The sequence below is a fragment of the Anopheles coluzzii genome, chromosome 3, assembly GCF_943734685.1.
Source record: "Anopheles coluzzii chromosome 3, AcolN3, whole genome shotgun sequence".
Classification (NCBI taxonomy): domain Eukaryota; kingdom Metazoa; phylum Arthropoda; class Insecta; order Diptera; family Culicidae; genus Anopheles; species Anopheles coluzzii.
In genome coordinates, this window is record NC_064671.1 from 37,618,381 (window position 1) to 37,643,948 (window position 25,568).

General features: G+C 42.9%; 1 protein-coding gene across 1 annotated transcript in view; it reads left to right on the forward strand.

Annotated features, from left to right (window-relative positions):
- LOC120955900 (histone acetyltransferase KAT7) overlaps window positions 1–25,568 on the forward strand; it is a 60,931-nt gene that overhangs the window by 22,012 nt on the left and 13,351 nt on the right. Inside the window, exon 5 of the mRNA XM_040377115.2 lies at window positions 1,027–1,120. Coding sequence (XP_040233049.2) covers window positions 1,027–1,120 — 94 coding nt within the window. The remainder of the gene's footprint in view (window positions 1–1,026; window positions 1,121–25,568) is intronic.

The following is a 25,568-nucleotide window of genomic DNA, read 5'->3' on the forward strand; positions in this document are numbered from 1 at the left end:
ATACGTATGAATCTGCACATAGGTCTGGTTTGATCGGATTCCTATACGAATATAAGGTACCTATCTTAACAGTTTCAAATGAGACTATATAAAAAAAACGTTTGCTTTCATACTAAAAATCGGTGAAAAGGACAATTGATGTCCCAAATTTTGTAGTGTAAGCTTCGGTAGAGTATTATATTTTCAGTATTATGCATGTAAGTTTATTGATCTCCCCAATCATATGATATAAATCAGCCCGAAAAAAATCAAATTTGTGTACGGCTTCAAGGTATTAAGTATTGACACTGTATTAAGGATGTTTCTAAATGAAGAACAGTTGTATTCTTGTTTCTAATGTAATTATATTCGGTAGATGTGTCTCCTTCCTGCTTACATCTCGTTACATTATCACAAAATTTCTACACAGCCCTCAATGGATATGGATATGATGGTTTTATCGTGAAGGGCTCTCAGCTCAAGATGCTGCATGTCCTATTTCTATGGCTCGACAGTATGCATAACTTGCACCAGTGCATAGTGCCTCGCCGTATACGTCGTATGCTGGTACGCCAGGATATGGTACCGATGCGACAAAAAAGTGGTTTGTCTTTTCGCAAAGCGCAAAGCACATTAATGAATGCACACTTACACTAGAAGTTGTTTCGGTTAACACCCCATGAGGGGTGCTACAGTTTGAAGTGTCTTTTTTCGGCGCCGTTTCCCTTCAAACGCGTTTAATTATGCAAGAAAGCTGATTTTTGTCCCAGAGAGGGTTGCAAATGGCTCGTAAGACAGTAGTGTTTGTTAGTAATTGTTTGGAAATAAAGCGTTAGCATGCTTTAAGAGTTTTAGAGGAGTATCATTTTTATACCCACCTTACGCGACACAGTTGTAATTCTTTATATAAGCTAAAAACTTCTACATTGTTATTTTTGGATCATATCAAACTAAAGATATTTAACTGGTATTAAAATTACTTCGACGTTAATTAAACTAATCAATTCAGTTCAATAATCAGTTTTGTTCCCATTTATTTTGTTCCAGGAGAAAAACTCGTTCCTCAACTACAACGTATCGTGTATCCTTACGCTACCGCCGTACCAGCGTAAGGGCTATGGACGGTTGCTGATCGACTTCAGTAAGTATTGCTTCTTATTTCCGTCCGAGAAGGGAATGGGGGTTGGTCAACGACCCTACGGAGACACGCTACTAGTCAAGGGGTTCCGTGTATTTTTATTCCTTCTTCAATGCAAACTTCCAAACATATTGTATTGTGTGTGTGTGTTTGTGTGGAGCGGAGGGTGGTATTGTGAGGAAGTTAGCAGATTGACTGGTGGTGTGGTTTAAATCAGGTAATTTACATACTTTTACCATTTGCAATTCGGACACTTCGTTTTGCCTGGTGGCGACGGTTGGCAGGGCGCGGAACGTCCTGTGCGGTGAACGTCCAGGGCGTGCTTTGCAAAACCATACTGTCCTGCCGTTTGACCGGTGCCCGACCGACCGACCGTCATTGCTGTACTTTTCGATCATTTGGGGTCGATAAGCGGTTATACCAGGTTCGAAATGTGGAAATGTGAACCCTTTGATCTGGCCTAACATGTAATACCGGTGGGGGGGTGGTTATTCGTTGGTTAACAAAGGAAAAGGTGTGTGCGTACAAAAATAGTCCTTATTTTTGGCGAATTAACCACTCAACAGGGGTGAAAACTTTCGGTAAGGTAATGGGACGTTTCCATCAACCGTGGCGGTAATATTTTCGGCATTTGATACGCGTAAGACCTGCCTGCAAGGATCTGTCGGTTCAGCTGACTGACCACTTGATTTGCCAACGCTTGCGGAAGGGTTACTATGCAAATCGTATGCGATGGATCGGAATTAATGACGACACTGTGGATTTAATTTATAGTGCTTTCCATTATTTTCGCTCCTTTTTTAAGAAGAATAATCATAGCTATTACACCGATATTATCGTATTATCGCCATGGGGTGGGGCTCCACCGGCGTCGTCCTGAATGTTGCTCGGAGCCTTGAGGTTTGTTGGTTAATACACTACTCGCGTATGCTATGTTTGTTTGGCACTGTGTCCTATATCCGTCGTGGCAACAGATGGAGCTCATAGGGTAGTTTTCAGGCGATATAGTAGCACCTTTCCACGAAACCTTCCCCACCGAAACACTCGATCGCGTACGCTCTGCCGTGTTTGCGAGTTGAATGACCTCAAAAATAATTCGCAATAAGGGGTTGGAAACGTACACATTATACACATGTAATATTGCTTATCAAAAGTAAAATATCACGCAAATGGAAATGTGGGTACGCCAAAACACCTGGGGGGGAGTTGGGAGCGATTGGTACGGGTTTCCTGGTAGGTTTTGCAAAAGGGGAATCTAGGGGGGATTGTTTTATTGGTATCTATGTGTGTGAGGGTGTGTTGATTTTGTTCGTTGCAAAAAGGGATTGTTGTTAGTAGTTATCCACACGTAAACTGGGCGAGTTTAATTAGGTCCTGTGAGTCATCTCTCTCTCTCTCGAAAAAAAAAAAAAACTGTGCTCTACCTTATATACCTCACCATAGGGCACAGACGTTTTGCTTTGCGGGTGAAAACATGAAACATGTTTGGTACATTTTCGATTCGGCTATGCGATTTTGAATAAGGTACTATTGTTCAAACTAAGAATTTGCCAGAAAATCAATTAAATATTGGTCGATTGCTAAGAAACAATTGTAAACGATTCCTACTTATTTAATTCCCTCTTGTTCTAGTCCAATCTTCTTCTATATATATAAAAATCTCGTGTCACGGTGTTTGTTGCGAGCAACCTCCGAAACGGCTGGATCATTTTCAACGAAACTTTGCACACACCTTATGGTGGTATGAGAATAGGTTTTAAGACTTAAAAATCGTTCAGATGTTACACTAAACTTAATTTAAAAATGATTTTCTAACTCCCATACAAAGAGCAGGATTGTTGTGTTGTATGCGGCACTTTGACACTTGGTGTGCGGTGCCTGGCGGTTTACACTCGATGATCGGATCATGAGGGGATACGGGCACGATACAACTATCCCAAGTAACAAAGCAATAATTAAATATTTTAATTTTTTTGTGGAATAACCAAGTTTGTCGGGCCAGCTAGTGATTTTGTAAGAATTACTTTTATCGAAAACATTATGTTAAGATAGATGATTGATGTAGATGATCCCAGCCTAGGATGGAGAAGGGCTAAATTGTCTTAATGATATTGGTTATTATTGACAACTGAGTTCAAACACTTTGTGCGAATCTTGACTTGACTAGAGCAGAAGTCTCTTTACTACGGTCCACAGGCCAACTGCGGCTGATTAGTATATATTTGTTAAAACGAAACTTAAATGATTACCCATTAGTTAAAAGTAACGTTGAAATGTCCCTTAAAATCATTATTTGCGAAGAAGTTCGGCCCACGAAGTGAAAAGTAGTGTTGGGTTTCATTAATCTTTCGTTGAGATACATTCATATGAATCTTCAGTGATGAGTGATTCAAATCTCAAGTCAAATCTTAAAAGATTCATGAAGCTCTAAAGATTCACAAATCTTCAAATATTAATAAATCTTCAAAGATTCATGAAGTTTCATAGATTCATGAATCTCTAAATATCACTGAATCTCCAAGGATTCATGAATCTCGAAAGATTCACGAATCTTCAAAGATTCTTGAATCTATAAAACTCATTAATCCATTAAAATTTATATATCTCCAGGAATTTATGAATCTTTAGAGATGTATGATTTTCAAAAAAAATGAATTTCGTAAATCCCACCTAAAACATGCCCATTGGGGGTTCAAGCCTCGCATGGACCATCTCCCCGTAGCAAAACAAACTATCCGGCTGCGTGGTGTTGCCAAAAAGTCTCGAAAGCCCTTATAGGCTAGCATGACCACGTAGGTTGTTACGTCAAGAAGAATGATAATAAAAAACTCAAGCTCTATGCAAGTTTAGAGATTTATGAAGCCCTTGAAATTCTTCAATCTTACGAGGCATAAGAATCTTTTGAGATTCATGAATCTTTTGAAATTCTTGAATCTTTCGAGATTCGTGAATCTTTCTAGTTTAATGAATCTTTCGAGATAAATTAATCTTTCGCGATTCATGAATCTTTCGAGATTCATGAATCTTTTGATGTTAATGAATCTTTCTAATCGAGATTTAGGTTCATTGAATCATTATAAAGATTCATTCAGATTCATGAATATTAATCAAATTTACCCAACACTAGTGAAAAGTTCAATGATCCTAGGACTAGAGCAAAATGTTGTGGCTTTTTTATCTAACTGCATAACAAAAATTATGCGCTGTTAAACAGTTAGCATAGCAATTACGAACAAGCCCTTTTAAATCTTAATCATCTTAATATTTATTTATCATTTGTTAAAGCGTTGCCTTCAAAACTTGCCTCAAATTCACTCATTTTCATCGTCTAAGCGTTTTTGTCAACAACTTATATCGTTTATCTTTTAAATTTGAATTTAATTTTTTTTGTGTAAATATTTTTTTTTAATATTTCGATCATATTTCATCATCCGAACAAGAATTCACGTCTACGGAAAAACAATTTAGTACTTTTGATAGTAGTTTATGAAACACAATTGGCATTATCAATTGGTGTTCATAGAGAACTATGTAAAACCTCCCAACAACCCTGCAATAATGTTGGAATGTAATTTAAATTCTTTACAATCGCTAAAAGCTCCACCCAGAGCTTTTTCCCTCGTTTTCTAACATTCAAACACAACAAAGCACACAAACTGGCTCTCCGTAGTAGTAGAAGGTTGGAGAAAATTGCAAATAATTAAGGTTTTTGCAAGAATAGTTTATTGACCCAGAGTGGATGGGGGTGAGGGCGAAAGAGAAGCATAAAATGATAGTAAGAATAGCTTCATTCAGTTTAAATTTACGCTTCCCAGAAAAGCTCATTGGTTTTCTTCCGTTGTGCTTGTGTGTCTGTGTGTGTGTTGCTTTTATAAAGTCATGGCAATGGCAATTCGCTTCCATCCAATTATGCTTGGAAGCTGTTTAGCTCTCCCGTGTCCATGCCACACAATCAATTGGGAATGGAAGGGAAAGCTGCTCCCGAAGGCCGGCGGAGAGGTTTAAAGATATCTGCCGTTAGCCGCTGTGCTGTGGAGAAAGGAAGAGATTGCGTTAGCGCGAGCGAATTTCGCCAATCGTTCGTGGAGAAGAAGAAGAAGGTGGAAAAGCGGGATGAAGGTTTGCGATTTTAAATCTATCGCGAAACCAATCCACCATCCCAGCCCGAAGTCCATTGACCTGCTGCGTGTATGAGTATGTCTGCATCTGAATGTTCATTTTCTGCTTGACAGCAGGTAGAGCCAAAGCGGGAACAGGAAAGCGGAGGAACAGGGAATCGAAGGGAAAGGAACGCAATCAACTGAGTTACCTTCGCTTCCTGTTTCCTGCGGTTCAATTTCTAAAAGCAAAGATCCAAAAAAGATCTGTGTGCAGCAGCAGTAGGGGTGGTATGGCGGGCGGCGGGATGGAGATGAGCCAACAGAGGCAAGGGCACTCTCTATAGCTGTGGGAATGTGCGTCTGTTGGAGGTAATGGAAGCTGGTTCTTACGCTACTTTACGTTTGCATGCACCTGATTGCGTGCAGTACCGGGGGGCAACCGCGGGACCGATGATAATGGACCGATCGGTAGCGCTGCGGTTTCGAGACGCTTTTCTTAAAGAGCATAAAGTTCTGACGTTTAAAGGCCTGGCTCACTGCTGCGCTTGGTCATCTACGGGGCAGACCGTAGGGCAGGTATTGTACGTCTGTACGCCGCAGAGCCAACAGCAACACACGCAATATGTAATACGTTTGGCGGTGGTGCCGTGTTCGGCGGGTTAGGATAATTGTAAACTCATTCAATCGAGACTGGGTGTGTAGCTAAGTAGGGTATGGGCTTTGTGTCTGTAAACGCAAACGCAACAATTGCAAGGTGGGCGCTTACATTTGCGCTGATTGCTTCCAATAGCGCTCTCGGCAGATGAGTTGATGGATGTGCAGTTGCGCTGCGCTCATCTTCAACATTTAACGATTTTCTTGCATGCCATCAATATTGCAGATCAGTTTCTTTCGAACGTGATGCAGAAATTGTTAACTCATCGGAATGAGGCGGTGCGCATTAACTATTCAATGGCGACGTCGGATGATGACTGTCTGAGGTTCTTAATTTATTTATAGTCATACTGTTACGATTGCAGGTATGGCATGATTTTGTGGCTTTTTATTTGGGGAGTTTTCCACTTTTCAAGTTTCGTTATATCACCGAGTTGTGGTTCAAATGGCAACCAATGTACAATGATTTTTTATACGCGTGTCGCTAATATCAAAACAGAGCCCTAAAGACGTCTTAATTGCATCGTACCGGCCGCCGCAGAGACTATTTATCAGTCTGAATGTCTGACTGGCTGATTGCCGATTTGTCTGTCTAATGTTTTCTCCTGAGACGTTGGCGTTTGTGTGGCTCTGTGTGCCGTTTGCCATTCCCCGTCGATGTGATTGTACGCTGTATCAATGTGTGTGCGCGACAGTCAGTTCGATAACCGCGAAATGGACGTATGTAAACAGAACCATAAACCGAGCATTTGCACCGTTCGCTCTTCCCCGACCAAAGACAAACAGCGCCTCCTCACACTCCCGTGCAGAAGCGGGATGGTAAAGGAATACCGGTCAATGACGTGTGCGCGAGGGCACGATCCAAAAAAAAAAAAAACGACACCGTCCATTCTCTTGGCGACTGTCACTGGTGTCGTCTCATTTATGATGCATAAAAAAACGTTCCTCCCTTGAGAGCTGTGCTGTTGTCTCACAAGAAGTCGGGATGTGGTTAACGGGGACGGGATATCGGGATGGATGGGTATTAGGAAATGAATCGTATCGATGTTATTCACCTGGCGCTACTCCGTCCGAGGCAGCAGAGGTGGGGTACGTTTTAGAATCTGCGTTTCTCTCTTGCTGAAGAAAGTTAAGCTCTGGTTGAAGAAAGTCATTGCAAGTCAGCAACTGTGTCGAGAACTTCCTTGACAGGGTGGGCAGAAGAATGGGGAACCGGGCAGACAACCGTCAGCAGCATGCGCACACGGTGTAAATTGAATTAAATCCTGCCCTACCCTAAGTGTGGTGGGGTTTGGGATTCGTGCTCGAAAGGGATCGATGACCACGCCAAACCGAACCGGTATTGGTTTCGACGGTTGTGGTGTGAGTAGGTCATGAACCGGTAACGGCGTCGGTAATGTGATAATTGAGTTTGTTTATTGGTAATTTAGCTGATTTCCTTCGTCATTTTCAATTTCCCGTGGGAGCAGTTCTAATCGAGTATTATGCATTGGTTGCTGGCTGTCGATATTTGACGGTCTCATTACGAAGCGAGCCAATCGCGAACAATTAGCACTAAAGGCCTCTATATCATTGGGGGATTTGAATCGTAGTTTTAAACTTGACGCTTGGTGGTTTAAATGCATCTATGAATTGACATTATGTATTCAGCAGAACATTAATCTCTAAAGGACAGGAAAGAATTCAAGAAAGCACATACAAAAAATTCACCATCGTTATCGCAAGAATATTTTAAAATTAAATCTTGATAGATTTCTCAGTTATTTATGCACTTCTTTCTAATTTCATCTGCTTGTGAAGGAACGTCTTGCTGTTTTGTTGATAACTATTTATTTTCATGTCATTTTTCATCTCTTTGGCTATCCATGTCAAGCCATTCTGTCTTGTTAGAGGTATTTCATCGACCAAAACCTTACTTGAGTCTGCTAGACCGTTTGTTGTCTTCGAAGAAGAAGAGCTACTTCATCGAAGCAAATCAACATTCCATTCGTGTCGTTTACAGCGTATCAGTACATAATTACGCGGAAAATTGTATCATCATCGGATTGCGAATGGAATGCATGAGGAGCGCACAATCCGGCAAGTAATTTGCCCTAATATAGGTCAGCGTATGCAGGGTGTTGCCTCTGCCTACTTGCCATCGCAGCTTGCTTGCAGCGTAAAAATGCAGGTTGAATTAATTTTATCTCATTCTTGACACAACGTCGTTCTAATGATCGCCGATCGCGTCATCCTGGGAGCAATCGTTGCCTGGGGTGCTCGGGATCGTCCGCGCAGCACACGGCAGATTGGCGATAATAATGTCAATTTACTCCACTGCTACATTCATCCTCATCCACGCTAAACACACATCCAAACATCATTCCCTTGGTGGCTTGATGAGCTGCTACACGAGTGGGAAGATCACAGGACACAAGCCCGGGCTGCATGCTGAAGGGTGTACTTGGTAGACGACGACGACGCTGCGTAATGCGTCTTAGCCATCCAACCATTAAACGGAGAAGCGAAAAACCGATGCAAAACTCGGCACCAAACGAGGCGAAAAATGTGTAAATTAAATAGTTAATAAAAGGCAAACCGGCTGCAGCAAATCGAATGCGCATGGACATTTGTCGTATGGCCGCGTGCGTAAGCGCACAGACACTATCACCCCGTCGGTCGGATGCAACCCGGACACCCGGAGCGAATGATAAATTACTTTCGTTGACATAATTCCTGCTTGGAAAAATGTGTCACTCAAAGCATTGCCATCGGTGAGCGGGTAGCGTTTAAAACGGAATAACACAAAGCATTTTATGAGCCTCCTATCCTACTCCCGCGTGTAACGCCCGTGCAAGAAGTGCAGGAGCGAGTGCAGAAATGCTGCATACACAACCGCATACCACCGGGGACGAGGGTGCACGGAAATGATGCTGAACAAACGGAAATAATTACACTCTCATCATCATTCGTTCGTTCGTTCGTACGTTCGTTCGTACAGTTGGTACGTACGTACGTTTGTTCGTTGGGGATAATTTTGCCCGGCTCACCATCATGCATCACTATCATCGTTGCGTCATTATCTTAGCGCTCTTCAGCAGTCAAGTCGTCCACCTGTTTCGGGGCACGGGCATCCTCCACTGCTCGCCAATGCACACCAAGTTTGTGTGTTGTATGTCACTCGGTTGGTTTGGCTGTTTAGGAGTTAGTTAGGGCATATATTGTACTTTATTGTGTGGTTTTTTTCTTCTTCTTCTCTCCGTTCTTTGTTCATCTCCTGTTGGGTGCAAATAGTAACACTACGAGCAAAACAATGCAATACTTACGAACCGGAATGAGCGGTTATGGTGTTGGTGTAGTCGGTGCATTATGATCGCACACTGTTTAACGTGAATGCATTGGGTAGGTTTTTTCTTGCTGCACCCGAGCTCACTGGTAGAACTAATTCCGGCGATATCTGTACGGGGTTAATGCCTCTCGGTTAAGGGTGGCTCATTTACTGCTGGTTAGATTGTAAGTAAAGTAATGGTTATTGTTAAGCTACAGCAGATAATAGGCAATTCATTTTACATTGTTTGATGCTTTGTTTGAGAGGTGGTAATATATTCATCACACGGCCAATGCATACATATCGGTTGTAATCAATGTTGACAATAGTGTTTCCCACACACGGGAACTCTGTGATTTATGAAGAATAGGTAATTTCACAGAGAAAATTGTTCTATTTCTTTTAAATTCGTTTATAAGGACAGATGGAGTTTGTGGAAAATGTTTTGGTTAACTATTTCAGTAGATATCTCATCATATTTCAATGAAAAATGATGATGATGATGATGACGTTTTCTTTCAGCTTACCTTTCCTAAAGAGTTGAATGAGGTTAGCATTTTCATCAGCATTTTTTGACAACTTGTGATTGTAATGTAGATCCTGCAAGGCCGGATGTGATTGCATGGATTAGGGAGGTCATTACGCCAACAAAAAGTAAAAAAATGTCATGAAAAATTATCATGGTCATACCCTATAAATGAATATTTGAAGATGTTATATTTCTCCTTTATTCGTTTAATTTATGTTATTTGTCAATTGAGTTCCACAAAATTCGTTTGAGTATGTGTCGCGTAAAAAAATACTAAAATTTGGTGGATGAAATTATAAAACCTCAATTCAACGTTCCGGAAACATGTGGCCGGATGGTACGTTGGTAGGTGCGCTGGCTGCTGTACAAGGGGGGGTGGGTACGATCCTCATCCGAATTGGGATCCGTAACGGGTGTACTGTATGAGTAAGTCATAACAACGACAGTACTGATTTGAATCGCTTATGCAAATAAGAAAAGAACTGCTTAAATATTTAGGACAGTCAACTCTATAAAGCCTGTTCTTATGTTATCAAGTACATTTACAAATTTACAAATCAAATGGTACAGTCGGTTTGGAGAAGGTGTTTTTACCACCACAAACCACGAAACACGTAATCCTAAAAAATATTCCTACAGTAACACTCATTCTAAACACATTGACCCTAGGTATTTAGCCTTGAAAAAACCATTATCTTTAAATAAAACTTACATAAACAGTTGTGTGCATGTGTGTTTGGGAAACTCCTGTCACGAACGATAATTTATGATCATCGGCTCAGTCTTGTGTGTGTGTGTGTGTGTGTGTGTGTGTGTGTGTTCTTTTTGTTTCGCCTGGATTCCTCTTATTCTCCACTTTCTATCGCCTCAAACGTGTGAAAGATGAATGCCTTTCGCGTTTGTTGTGCGCTAATCGATGGACTCCGCTCGTTTCAGACAATGTAATAATTTTCTCAACAAGTAGCTTCACGATTGTAACCATGCACTCGTACAACAAACGGTTGCAAAACGAGCTCGCCCAACAAAATGCTTTCCCCCCGTTGCCGAATACTTGCAAAACGGTACTAATTGTAAGCTTCCGCGAATGCACCGCGAAACAACGGCTATTGACGAAGACGACCGTCATCTTTCGGAACGGATGGAAAAATGATGATTGATGATACGGGAAATAAAGGGAGTAAGACTTACCTTATCACAAGCCTGTCCCTCAATCGCACACACACACACACACACACATCCTGCCAAGGACGCAGGAAGAGGAAACCGCAATTCACGCCGTTAATCAGCCGGCATCCACACACGGTTTTGCACACACTCTGGTGGCTATTGTGCTGCGGGCGGAGCAGATTGATACAGCCAACAAATTCTTCGCTGTGCCCGGCGGTCATGCCGGAACCTATCCCTACAATGGGAAAGGTCTGGGATGTGGTCACCACCGTATCTTGGGGAGGAGGCACGGGAGTAATGTAGTTAAAATGAAGCTGCACCGCTGGCTGTTCTTGCAAGGGCAAGAAGCATAAAGGCATCGTTAATGAAGGTTGATTGCATGTGCATAAATTCTTGTCCACTCGCTTGAAACACACCAGTGTACGCGTCCGCGAGGCGAAACGCGCTAATGACATCGTTAGCTTAATCTGTTTATTTAAAAGTGATTAATAATGTTGCATAGCCATTTTGCGCCCTGGTTAGTAGTATGTGAGACGCAGATTACATTGAATAGTATGTAGTTATTTCGAATAGCAATGATGGCACATATCACTAGTTAACGTCTGTTTTCATGCAACTGATTCAATTTTCGCTTCTAGTGATTTTTCGTGTAATAATAACAAAAATGTACTAAAAAAAAGTGAATGCTTCAAGCGATCATTTAGCGCGATCAATACATAAAAGATAATATGGTACGCCTTACGGAAATTTATGCACAGCATGATGGGCGATAATAATACCACAAAATCGATAACAAGCTTCGATGTGACTTCAAAAAAACGCAAACAAATTAGAGAGCTAGCGAATGTCATTGATTGATTTTGCTTGGGACGACGATCATTATCTTCCACTGTCACCCATTATTGTAAATATGAATGGATATCATTCGGATGTGTAATGGCAGCTGTTTATTGCCCTCCAAATTTGGCACACAAATTAACAACAAATATAGTGGTCGTAAAAAATATGCAATCCCCGAAAGATATGAACCACGATGGGGTTAACGAACTTCTAAATGGTTTCTCCCCGCGGGGGTGAAAACCAAAACTCCGCGTAACAGCAAGAAACGCAGTGGTACTTTAACATTCGCATTCTTTCTCCTTCATGGTGCTGCATTACAGCCACCCGAGCGAGCATACATCGACGGTAGCCAAATTGATTTAGTGCGGTATTCTGCTGCGGTTTCGAGCAGGGTGTGAAACTATGGAAGCATTTGTGTGAGTGTTATAGCAAAAGTTTGCCAACTCTCGTTTCCTTTTCGCGCTAGCGGTTCCCATAACGGGGTTTGGTTTGGGTTTTTCTCTGCTCACTACTCGCCGTACTGTCGCTCACAAATCTGCGTGTACATACCACCGCATACCAACCGCGAGACTGGAAGGTGAGAAAATATGCTGTTAATTGATTAAAGAAATCGGCTATTTTTAACCGATTGATGGTTGAAACCTGTGCCAAACGCTGCACGTGGAGTGGTGAAGCATCTGTTACGTGTGCGTGTGTATTGTTGTTGGTATGAAGCATTATGCCGTTAGCGGCCGTAGTTTTCTAAATTGATGGGGGCTAAAAATAGCTATTTCGGTTCGATTTTGTCTTTCTATTTCGGCAAACAAAGCGCACAAGCTGGAATGTGGTGCTGCACCGTTACTGTATGTTGCAAATTTCACCTGTTGTCTAATGTTTACCGTTGTGTGATGGGAAGATGAGTTACCGTGAGATTAGACTGTCGGAGGATGGTAATGGGAGTCAGTGAAGTAAGGTGGAGTAAACATGGTGCGCACTTTGCGCTTTGGGAGATTGGGAAGGTTCGCAAAACGGAAACTAGGTCATGGATTTCTTTTTTGCGATGAACGAAATTTGGATATTTGCAACAATACGTTGTGGCATTTTTGGCGTTGTTGTCTTTCTATCTTTCTTAATCGTAGAAATTCTTTACGAAAGCAATTTCTTCTTTCGAATTTTTCGAATTCTTTTGGACAAAGCAAAACTAAAAACATACCAAACAAATCACAAAAAAACCTTTCAATTGTACAAATTACATACATACAGATCTTGGAAAATATGGCAGACACGTACCATTTCTTCATTGACTTCAAAGCCGCATATGATAGCATAGCCAGGGTAAAATATAAGACGCTATGAGCTCTTTTGGAATCCCAGCCAAACTGATAAGGCTAGTTAGAATGACTATGACCAACGTCACATGCCAGTTGAAGGTGGATGGAAAACTCTCAAGGCCTTTTGCTACTACCAACGGTCTGCGCCGGGTGGACGGGCTTACCCGTCTCCTATTCACCTTGACGCTAGAGAGGACCATCCGTGAATCGAGGGTGGAGACTATGGGAACCATCTTCTACAAGTCAACCCTGTTGCTGACATACGATGATGATATAGACATCATTGGTATGCGGCTCTCCTATGTAGCAGAAGCCTATCAAGGGATCGAACGTGCAGCAGAGAACCTCCGATTGCAGATAAACGAGGCAAAGAACAAACTATTGGTGGCAGCATCAGCGGCCCTACCAATAAATAATCTTATACTACGAAGGCGTGACGTACAGATAGGTGAACGCACTTTTGAAGTCGTCCCAGAATTCACCTATTTTGGGTCAAAGGACAGCAACGACAATAGAATGGTAGCTGAGCTGCGCGCAAGGATGCTGGCTGCCAACTGGTCATCCTTCTTCTTCTTTGGCTCAACAACCGTTGTCGGTCAAGGCCTGCCTTTACCTCTTGTGGGTTTTGGCTTTCAGAGACTAATTGATGTCCCCCCATAGCAGGATAGTCAATCCTACGTATGGCGGCACGGTCTATTTGGGGCTTGAACCCATGACGGGCATGTTGTTAAGTCGTACGAGTTGACGACTGTACTACGAGACCGGCAACTGGTCATCCTACAGTCTGAAAAAGCAGCTCACCTGAAATAACCTGCCGCAACGGACGAAGCTGGGACTATATAGCACCTACATAGTACCCTTACTCAAATACGCCTCTGAGACACGGGCACTGTCCAAATCTGCCGAAACCCTCTTAGATGCGTTCGAGAGGAAGATGCGCAGAAGGATACTTGGCCCCGTATGTGTGGACAATAGAGGAGCCGTTATAACGATGAGCTATACGAGATGTACGGCGACCACATGTCGTGCAGCGTATCAAGCTCACCAGGCTCCGGTGGGCTGGCCATGTTGTATGCATGGAAACTGACGACCCAGACCGTAAAGTCTTTTTAGGCCGCCCACAAGGACAGAGGAGGCGTGGTAGGCCCAAATTGAGGTGGCAAGATGGCGTGGATGAGTCCGACATTAAGGCCGGGATAACGGACTGGCAGGAACTGGAGGTGCGAGACCGTGAACGGTTTCGGACACTCCTGAGATAGGCTAAGAGCGCAAAGCGCCATCTTATATCTTACATAAAAACACAGAACGGATCAGGATCTGCTGCTTTGAAAGGTAATGCTCTGGAGCCGTTGTTGGTGGTATGCATGTCACAGTTGTGTCCTGATGTATTCGATGGAGTTAGATCCGTTTTTTGTTCTTGATGGAACTACGTTGGTCGTCTTGGGTGAGTGTATGACTCGGTAGATTCTTTTAAATGACGTCCGTTGCCACCACTTGCTCGTATATTTTAAACTTTTTCAAAAACTACCTTAGACTAATACTATCGTTAAGATACCTCCTTCTAAAAAAGTCCTTTTCAAACCTGCGTTAGGGTAAAAGGTGAGACTTATCATCATTATCATCAGCATCATCATCATCATCATCATCATCATTTTGGTATATTAAAGAATTTACTAAAATCAGTTTGCTTTTTTTACGTTCTGCATTAAATACATCTTCAGTAGTTACTACAGGCGTCCCCCGAGTTACGACCCCTTCAAGTTGCGACGATTCGCAGATACGACGATTTGATTTTGACGGTTTAAAGTTGTCATTGAAATTCCCCAACTATCCGATATTGAATATCTATATCGTGTAAAGGGCTTTTAGAGTAAAATTAATACATTATTGAACATTGTTTAAAATAAAATACACGATATCATTAATTTTGACTCTCCAACTTCGGTTATAAACTTTATATTCACAGATATTCGATATACGACTATTTCGACTTACGCCTTGCTTTGGGACATTTTTTCGGTCCCAAATACAGTCGTATCTTGGGGGTCGCCTGAACTTCTAATTTAATGGTTTAATATTCGGGTTTTCAAAGAGTGTTTATTTACGTAGTTGGAATCGAATTAATACGTTATTATTGTCTGTTAATTATGATATTATGACGTATAGCAAGGAAAATGTAATAAAAACGTATAGAGTGCTCCCAAAATTGTTGGTAACGGTAATTGTTCTTTGCTATGCTCTCCAAAAATTTGCTCCGTTTTTGCCGAACAATTTTTGAAATTCGCCATCCCGCACAGAGCAGTGCCACACGGAAATGCATACGGAACATTCATTTTCGTTCCCCACCATTCCCTCCCCATTCTGTGTGTTATTGCTATTTGCCCGGGTGAAGCGCAGCTGTCGATTCGCACACAACAACACGAGCAAAATTCCGTACCCGGCGCATTACTAGCATCAAAGAACATGTACACAAGCGCGCGCGCAAATAGATAGCAAAAGGGTACGGGAGGGCCTCACCTACAAACAGCGCGGGCAAAGTCACTGATTGTGTGCAAGCCTCCTTCAGGTTTGATGTGTGTGTGTGTGTGAGATAGCAGAGCTGCGAAGACAGATGCGCCAGCAGGGAATGTTTGCATCGGCGTGATGATAACCGCTCCCCGTTATGCACCGATATGCATTGATTTACGACGTTCGCTCCCTGGCGGGTGGGAGGGAAACCATGGCCACGCCACGTATTGAGGGGGGGGGGGGGGGCAGCACGTGTGGCGCCAATCGCTGCCATCTGGATAAAGGGGCACGCTGGCAATGGCACTTGAACAAAAGTCCTGCTCGAATGCTACAGTACAAAGTAAACACATTTCTAATAATTGCTTCTGCCGGGCAAGGATGAAGGACCCTCGAGAGATAATGAGGAGAATGAGCATGTCGGGGAAAATGGATTTGATAGCCGGGGCCAATGCAACACAAAGCATAATTAAGCATAGAAATAAGAATGATGGCAGGAGGACGTAATGGCAAGGGAATCGGATCGAAGATGAGTGTAGTTATGTGTTGGGCACGATGGCGAAAGCAGGGATGCCGTTGGGATGGCCCGGGTTGATTATGTTTGCCCTGTGGGTTTTGTGGCAATGGGAAGTAATTAATTTTGAAAATTATTTTAAAATTGTATCCTGCAAAAGCGTCCTCCGTTTTAGCAATTTGAGAGCCGTATGAATCAAATGCCGAATTTTCGGATGGCAGAAAGAATGGTTTCGCGCTTCGAGACGACATTATCGATCGGACGCCATGAAACGCGATGGGACTTTTCATCGGTGTGCGGTCTAGATGTCGCATAGTTTGGGAAATAGTTCGTTGTTTTTTTTTTGCAACCATTTTCCACTACTCTCGCCTGCTCGTCGCTCATTTGAACGGTGAGTCAACGTTTTTTTTTCGCTATGGCTTGCACACTAACCATCGCCGTTTTGCAGCAGGACCGGGCCAACCGCCGCCATTCCGTCGCCACCGTCTCACTGTCCCAGAAAGAGGGCAAAGGGCTGAGGGTCCACACTGAAGGGAGCTTTGAGGGCTTTAAGTGGTAGTAGTAGTAGTAGTAGCAATAGTAGTAGTTAGTTCGGCTAGTTCAGAGTGTTCGGGTGTGCCTGGTTCGGGCGCCCCCATATGCGAGAACATTTCGAGGGCGATGTCCTGACTGTGACCTCAGTTGACCTCGGATTTGCGACCCGAGGCCACGGAAACGAAGACCGGCGAACGAGCGACCGAGCGAGCGACGGCGTTGCTGGAGATGAAAGAAAGCAAGGCAACAAGGAGCAACAACAAGGGCTCGTCCGAACGGTGTATGTGTGTGTGTGTGTGTGTTTGTGTGCGCAAACTATTGGACGCACGTAAACACAATTAGGTGCGAGCACTTGCACATGCACACAAAGCAGCAGCAGCGAACGGGATGCGCATAGTTTGGCCGTGGCTGTTGCATTATTGCCGCCCCGTATCGGCCAGCATTGAAATGCGTGCTCTGGAGCCCATGTTTATACTGCGGGCCCGGGCACTCTCGCTCCGATAAGCGACGCCGCTGATGGCGATGTTATGCAATTGATGATGCAATATTTGATCGAGATAACATTTCAAACCAAAGAATTTTTATTCAAACTTATCTATTTGGAGTTGTTAAAGCTCTGGTGTTTTTTTTTACTTTTTCCAAATATTTAATTTTTAAGCCTTTGAAATTAAAAACTTTGTTTTAGCTATTTAGCTTCAAAGTTTTATTGTGCAACCACACCTTGCTTCAACGGGTCATTTTTACGATTGCAATAGTCTCTTGATACATTTGTCCATTATTATTGCTTTTATTGTTGTTTTTTTCCTAAAAAGCATGAAAACAGCTATGCTTAAAATGAGAAGAAAAAAAACCTACCCATTTTTGAAATTGACCGGAAGCCCTATTCTATCTATTTAATGACATCATAAACAGCTCATCAACCAGCATAAGTGTGGACGCGCATCCGTTACCACCGCGTAGGAAGCAAAAAGAAATCTTGTAATAAATGGCATAATTTCAATGTGCCTGCCCGTGGGCCCGCTGTAACGTATCATGTTTTAAACACGCACCACCAGCAACACCACCGGGTGCATGATTAGCGCGACCGTTTCAATTTTTGGAGAACCTGTTTCACCTGTTCGCCCGTAGATAGGATCATTATTGACGCACGCGTCGTTAGAGCGGTTTAATTTTGATGCAATTCGCTGCGTTTCGACAACTATACGAGAGGGAAGCAACCATTGTTTGGTCGTCATATTCATGCCGTTGTAATGCTGCATTAATATCTTATGGTGTGAATTATTGGTTGATTAAATGCGGTTGAAGTATTTTTTTTATCGTTTCGTTCGTGAATTGTAATACTTGTGGGTTTGAGTATTATTTTGTTATCAATCAAACGATTATTGTTAACATTATTTAAGATTACTTTAGACAATTCCTCAATGTTACTGTTTGTAAACTTTGGACTTAACATTTAAACATTAAATATGCACAGCAACATTTGTCCATGGTTCCGTTGTCTAGATAAGCGAAACAATTAATTAGGAAAGATTGTAAAGACCTTACGATCGCTGTTAGGCGCGTTAGGTTGCAATCCTTCATAATTAGACATTAGCTTTTGATTTCCGTTCGCTCGTCTTTGCGCTTCGCTGTCGTTAAGCAACGGCAGAGGATGGTGGGAAATGTATTTATGCTGTTCGTTTTATTGCATCCAGCTAGCCTTTTGACCATCCTTTGCCACCTGTTTCAAGGAGGGGGAAGCAAGCTGGTGCATGAATTGCACTCTGAAAGCATTCCATAGTTGTTGTAATTGATTGCGTCTGGCTGAAGGGTCCTCTACGTGTGCCCTCGGTGGTTGGTGGTTTGGATCGCACGCATAAAGCGTGATATTGATGCAGGCATGATTTATGAAGATTCCTTCGATTAACCAAGTGCAAGAATAACAATCGATTGTTTGTGTTGCATTTTTTTGTTTTTGTACAAGTTTTCTTACTGTTATGCCCACGCAACAACAATGTATTTGCAATTTATGTCTGCGTGCTTTCAATGTTATTGAAGGTGTCCATTTTTAATTCGAAGGTATCTGTATTCTCCCTTGGTCGAATACATCACTCTCTCCATTAAGTTATCGTTCAATACGTTTTCTGATTCTCTGAAGTCTATCCCACAACCACTCGTAGATTAGAGAGGGTGTAATTTGGCGGCAAACTCATTCCTATGCGTGCAAATGCAGCCCACGTTGTGGCAATGTGATTGTAGTGCTCTTTTGTTGGGACTTGTAGCTTTGTAACTACTCGAACGCTAAGGATGCACTTGTTATCTGATTGACTTTCAGAACTTCAACCCCTACACTATGCTCTGCAAGAGTTGCTGCTCTACATGGCAACGAATCTCGAATGTGCAATTTAATAATCATAATAATTCATAACTTTCATGTCGGCATTTACTACACCTCGAACATTACTTCCCGCTACCACCGCCTATCCAGCGTAGAGGCGCTTGTGCTGTTTATTTAATTTTATTTACCTTTTGGCGCAACCGATGCTGAGATGCGGCTACAACCGGGAGAGCCGTCCGGGATGTTGTTAGCCATCCAGAGTATTATGCTTTGCAGTATTTTGCCGGCCTATGTATTGGTGCAAACCGTTCAATTCCACCGATACTCATTGCAATTCCACCGATAGTGCAATGACCGCGCGACGGTGTACAGTTACGGCAAAATGGAATTTTGCACGCCCGAGACGGCAGCACACATAGATAGAGCATATGGGCTGTCGGCACAGGAACACAGGATCTCGCTAGGCAGCGCGTTGAGAGCTGCCAGAGATTGTGTCCGCCGATAGAGTGTACAACCGAGAGACAGAGAGACACAGAGAAAGTAATTCTATTATTTGCTAGAGATGCAACCGTGCAAGTACCGAACACCAAACTCCTTCTGATGTTGCACTCCGGCGAACGGACTAAGAGCAATCCTCCTGGGAATGCGAGAAATGACCACACTGAGGGATGCTGGGGTACGGTTGCCGAGACCGGTATCGGTATGGTCCCGAGGTTCGTTGATGCGTGGCTATGCAAATTTGACCATCACCATCCCACCGTGCATATCGCCGGACTGCTTTGTCGTCGTTTGTCCGTTCGAGGACGTACGACGCATATTTGACGTCCGCTGAAAGCACTGTCCCTGTACTTTGATGTAATGAAAAAGTGCCTCTACGGTAGACATGGCTTTGTAGGCACACATGCATAGCTTCTATTGTTTTCGCTGTTTTTAGGGCTTGCGAAATTAGAGTAAGAAAGGGGTCTGCAGCAAAACCGGTTGCAAGCAAGGATTATTTAAGGGTGGATAAAATCTAATCCGCTTTCTCATCTTAGCACACAGTTCTGAAACAGTCTATCAGACATTGGGATATTTGTCCCACGAGACATATTTCGTGCCAGCTCGTTTGTTTGTCCCGGTTTGATTGACGCTGCTGAATTTCAGAATGATGCTGAATGAACATCGGTGCATCGATTGGCAAATTTGTCCAGCGGAGATGAGTTGGTTACCCGGACACCAAGCTTTGATGCTTCTTCATGTAATATCCGAAAAATAGCTTAACAGTGGTTGGTGATTGCCGTTGCAGGCACCGAGTTATCGAGCATTCGGTTCGCCGTCCGGCCCGGGTAAAGGGTGGCCAACCCCAATCGAATGCATACTTTAACCCCTGCAAAAGGGACAATCTCTCCTCGTGGTTGGTGTCCTTTCGGGGGTGTGTTTGGTGGTTGACGTCTGTGCGAATCGGTGTGTGTGTGTGGGGGGGGGATGGGTGCAGGAGGCGAAAACGCGATGCTGGGGGAGGTATAAATTTAACTGTCTAGACAGAGTAGATCTGTAATCTAGTCTCGACAGCTTCAGACGCACAAGTGTGAGTACATTTTCGGTGAGGTGGTGCAGATGTTTGGTTACGAATAGCCGAGAGAGTGAGAGAGAGCGAACCAAACTAAAATAGGGGTTCTGATGATAGAGAGAGAGGGAGAGAGAGAGAGAGCGAAAGATATAGGAAGAGAGAGATAGAGGGAGTCCGCAATAAGTGTTGGGATGAATTGGGAGATCCGAACCGGAGGTGGCCGACAGCAACGCGGACGAAAAAGCAATACCAGGGGTTGAGGATGTCTGATCGTGGCAGGTCCTGTGAACCTGTCGCTTTCGGCGACTTTTATTCTTTTCCTAAGCGGGAGGGAGTTATTTGAAATAACGTGTAATTGTATAATATACAATGGGTTTGTAATGACACAAAATGTGTATGTGGTGTGTGTCATCCTTTTGAAAAACTGTCATGCAGACAGAACTCGAAATCCCCATCTGTGAAATCTGAGACTCGTTAGCTATTATTACTGTTTTGTTGAAGAACATAACAAACGGAAGGTAAATTATAATTTTGAATGCACACATGAAAGCGGTCATAAAACAGTTGAAAATAGAGAATGTTATTGTTTGAGATAAATATCTTTGTGTGCTGTTATTGTAAAGAGGTTGCATCATAAATGAACAATCTTTCCAGAACAAAGTTGATCGATTACTCGTTGGGCAGTTCTCATAGGTTGCAATGAGGCAATTAAAACAATGCTTAGGACTTAATGAATATTTTAAGTTCATAAACATTTAAATGTAGAAAACTTCAGCTACCCTCCTTATTACCATAACGCAAGAGATAATTGATGTAAAGAACTATCTTGTAAGAATTAGAATTAGAATTAGTGTTGTAAGATATGCAAATAGGCACCGAATAGTGGATGGCAGGGTTAAGCGTTTACACCCAATTAAGATAAAACTAAATAAGAAAAAAAACATCTACCAACTTTTCAAACTTTATCGACCGTGCAAATACAAGGTTAAATCGTTTCTCATTAGCTGCTACTGCAAAACGACACACAGATTGCTTCCCTTGGCATTGGAGATTAAAAAGATAAAAACAAATGTCTAAAACTAAGGCAACAATTTGTAATGAAGCAAAGCTAATGAAATAATATCGAATTAGCCCCGTCTAAGGGTGCGTTCATGCATCTTCCGGTAGCGTTTGTTGGTGTGATGCGGCATTAATGAGAGCGAAGAAACGTCCGCGCGGTCGCGATTATGTGTACGTGTTAGCCAACCGGAACGTAGATTATGGTGTGTACGAAGGGTCCGATTTCAATTTATCAAACGCATCTTGTTAATATTACAGAAGGGTTTCACAACCTTCCTCCTAGGCCGTCCAGTTAGGTGGAGGCGGCAAATGAAACAAAATAAAAAGGTGGTTAGCTTAATTAGCAACGTGTTAGGCTTATCGTGCTAATATTTTGCAGTCCTGTGACCCCGGCTGCTTCAGCTGAACGATGGCTACCCTAAATCTTTAACGGATTTCAAGGTTTGTTGAAAGAAGTTAACCAGAAACGAGATTATTATTGCTCTGTGAAGTGGTCATCAAGATGTCTGTGGAAAGGAGATTGATCGGACCGCATGTCTTTTCAATTTACAGGGCAGTGCTGAGGGCTGATTGAAAATTATTTCCCGAGGACGAGGAGACAACCAAGGCGTCAAAGTCGAGCACCACAGACAAGCCATCACTTTGATGTGATAGATTCAATCAAGCTGAAACCGTAGCGAGGAATTAGAATTATTGTAATACAGTTTTGAGTGACTAGTATGGGAGCGTACTTTTAAAAGTAATTTTAAAACCCTTCTATCAAGGATATGAAGTTTTGCAATGTTTGGCGTTAGAGTGCTCTCTCGAGTGAGCAAACAGTCCTGTGCTCCTGGTGCCTGGACCGGAGCTGCACATAGTCTCTTACCACCATAACTCACTCACTCACTCTTCTTAGTGTGCACGGCACGGACGTTTAGCATTCAGACTGTTCATCTCTTTCCCCCGATGTCTGGCACAATACGAACGTAAATATTGTCTACAATCTCCACAATCCCTGGGTGTGGGATTGTACAGTATCCAGCTGATGTTTTTTGTTGTCGTTGTTTGTTGTTGTTGTTGTTTTTGGGCGAGGGAGATCCCAGCAGAATCGTCGTCGGTTTGGGGTCGGAGTCTCACAGACACGCCGTTTTGCGAGGGAGAGCCATTTCGGAGCGTTGAGTGCAACGAGAGAATGTGGCCGGCTGGCTGGAAATGATGAGTGTGAAAAGGATCTCGGGATGAGTAAGTCTAGACCCGGCTAGACCAGACACCAGACAGACGCAGTAGTACACTACTCACACCTCTCCCCTCGTCTCCCTCATAGTATGTAGTGGAAAGGGGCAGACTGGCGTACAAACTCTGACTCTCGTATGCTGCGTTCATTGAACTTGTGCTCGTCGTTACGTGCGCACTGGTAGCTCTCATTCCAGAATATTGTCAGGATTCGCAAAGATTCGTACTTTGGCTGCGGCATTCAGCCGGCTGTGTGGGATGAGCTCGCCGGTACCAAGCGTTCGTTTGGTGGGGATTTGGAAAAGTAGTAGACGCACGGGCGACAAAAACGCTGCAAATGTCTGAAAATGCTGAATAAAAAACCAAAGTTTTATTCGATAGGCGTGCAAAACTAAAGCCGTAATAAAACTGGTAATCGGCTTAGTGCATTCAAACACATTTTAGTTAAATGTTCATCTGTATGGTTTTGCATTAGAAAAACGCACCGTTTATCTGAGTTGTCTTTTTGCGTAGTAAAAATAATGAGTTTGCTTTATGTTCTGGTATTGTTTGAGTTTTACCGTTTGAAAATTAGGGGGCTTTGTTATGGCTTCGTTTTGGCTGGATTCTAATTTAAAAGGTTATAACACATTATTCTTTTAGTATCGTTTCATTTTATTTGTATTAGATCTCTTCTCGAAAAACTCTTTTCGATCTGAGTTTAGTGTTTACAACGATAACCCTTCTTCTTCTTTTGTTTAATGACCTACGGGGTCATGTTGGATTCATGCAGGGTTGCTAGACTGAATTTACCACGAAATTCAATAATTAGTCATTGAAAGACCGGACGTGACTTACAAGTGATTATGGCACTGTATTGCTCATAATACCATTCGATATATTGTTAAAACAGCGTTAAAGAAGTAAGATTTTGCAAAATCTCATGTCACGATTATTGTGATTGAAAAAGAGCCATTTGGAAACGACTGGACGATTTATAATCAGAGATTGTACATTGATAAACGTTACAAAATGTGTTTATTATATTCATATGACTGTAACAATGTAAATAATCATTATAGAATTATCATTAATAGAATAATAATCTCGCTTGGGAAGTTTTGATTTTTTTATGAAAACGGAGAATTCAAACAGATTTGAATGTTACAATGCTTTAATGAGGTATTCACAAGAAAATAACAATATTAATGAGTTCACTATCTCATCGTTCACCGTTTGTTTCCTTTTTATTGCTATAGAAAATATTAAAACACGTGTTTTAGAAGACGATAATTTCAACATGGAACCTCACAGCACAGTATATCTCGCAACATAGTCATCGATCTATGAGCTATTCTTGGTTAAACAGTAACCATGATCGTTTTGTTGATCTTCCTTCCTGTCGTCTGCTCATCTAGTCTGCATTGCATTCTGATGAGTTAACTAGAGGACGCGGGAACCATTAACCGTGAAGTGACATTGTTCTGTGGCTGGTCACTGCTAAATGTACCGAACAGCGGTCGTTCGCTGCAGATCGCTCGATGGGTGAACATAATTTGTTATATTCTAATTTGCCCTTGCACGCTGCTGTGCTTGGGGTCGCATAATGACCTGGAGCTAAAAATGCTCCAGTGATGCGCGTGCGACGGCTGCACACAGGAAGAATAAACTTTGGAAGCGAAGTGGATGTAAATTGTATTCATAAATTCTGCGAATGTGTCTATTTCCCAGACGATGAGGGTTAAGCATTCACTCGGGGTAGATCGACCACCGGGATGGCGGGGGGAGGGGAAAGGGCAGGAAAGAAGATTAACGCAGCGTGCTCCACGGTGTGCTCCACGGAAGAGCATGGCATAGTGCATGTGAATCAATTTTTGGACCATTCCTCGCTCGAAACCAGCTCGCCATGGGAAACTTTGTCACGAATGGTGGTATCAATGCCGGGAGTGAAGAGCTGATGTGAGCCGAGCGATCGCGTTTGATTCCCGAGTGGGCAGTTAAAGCGCTGGTGGTGGTAGACGCAGCTGGCTTATCTGTCTGCTGCCGGTTCTTGGCGTTCTCTCACGAGACACAGGCTTTATGGGATTTCAAGCTGACCTTTGGGAAAACGACTGGCCCTCACCTGAGCGACCGAATGGTCGGCCTAGATCCAAAAGCCCAGCGTTAAGTGAATTGCTTGCAGAAAAGAATGAACGACGCACGATGACAAAGAAGGAGATGGTGCGATGATGTTCGTGCGGGGGGGAAGTCGCGGCGATACGGCTGACGATGAAGACACTGAAACTATACGTACGGAGCCAGTCAGTCATAATTGGAACCACCGGTGCTATTTTTTAAACTCTGCTCCCATCCTGAGGTTAAGCCAGTTTCCCAGGAGAAATGTGATACACATAACCGTAAGTGGTTGCACGGTTATGCAAATGGAATGTCGGAGGGTGTAATGGCGAGAGCCAAACGGGAAGGGCCCGTGCACAGGAACGTGTAGCGTCGTGGAAGAAGTTGATTGAAATCGCACTAATTGATTGCTCAATTACGGCCGCCTGGGATCTTCTCAGAATAAAAACTTAAAGGTCGGACCAAAGAGAGGCGTTCTCGGTTTGGGGCTATTCTTTTTTTTATCCGGTGTTGCATGCAGAGCAATGCAGCTAAAAGGAACCTTAAAATTGTAATTTAATTATCTTCTGGTAACTAATTTCGTCGCAAAAAACACATACACACATGCACCTTACCCATCGTAACTGTTTGTATGTAAAAAAACCCTCACACGCTGCTATAAAACAGCTAAGTGGTGCCGATACACGGTGGAATGCGCAGGTTTTAGTCGCCTGGGATAAAAACAGTCTGCGGAAGTTGAGCGAAGTGAGAAGAGACAGAC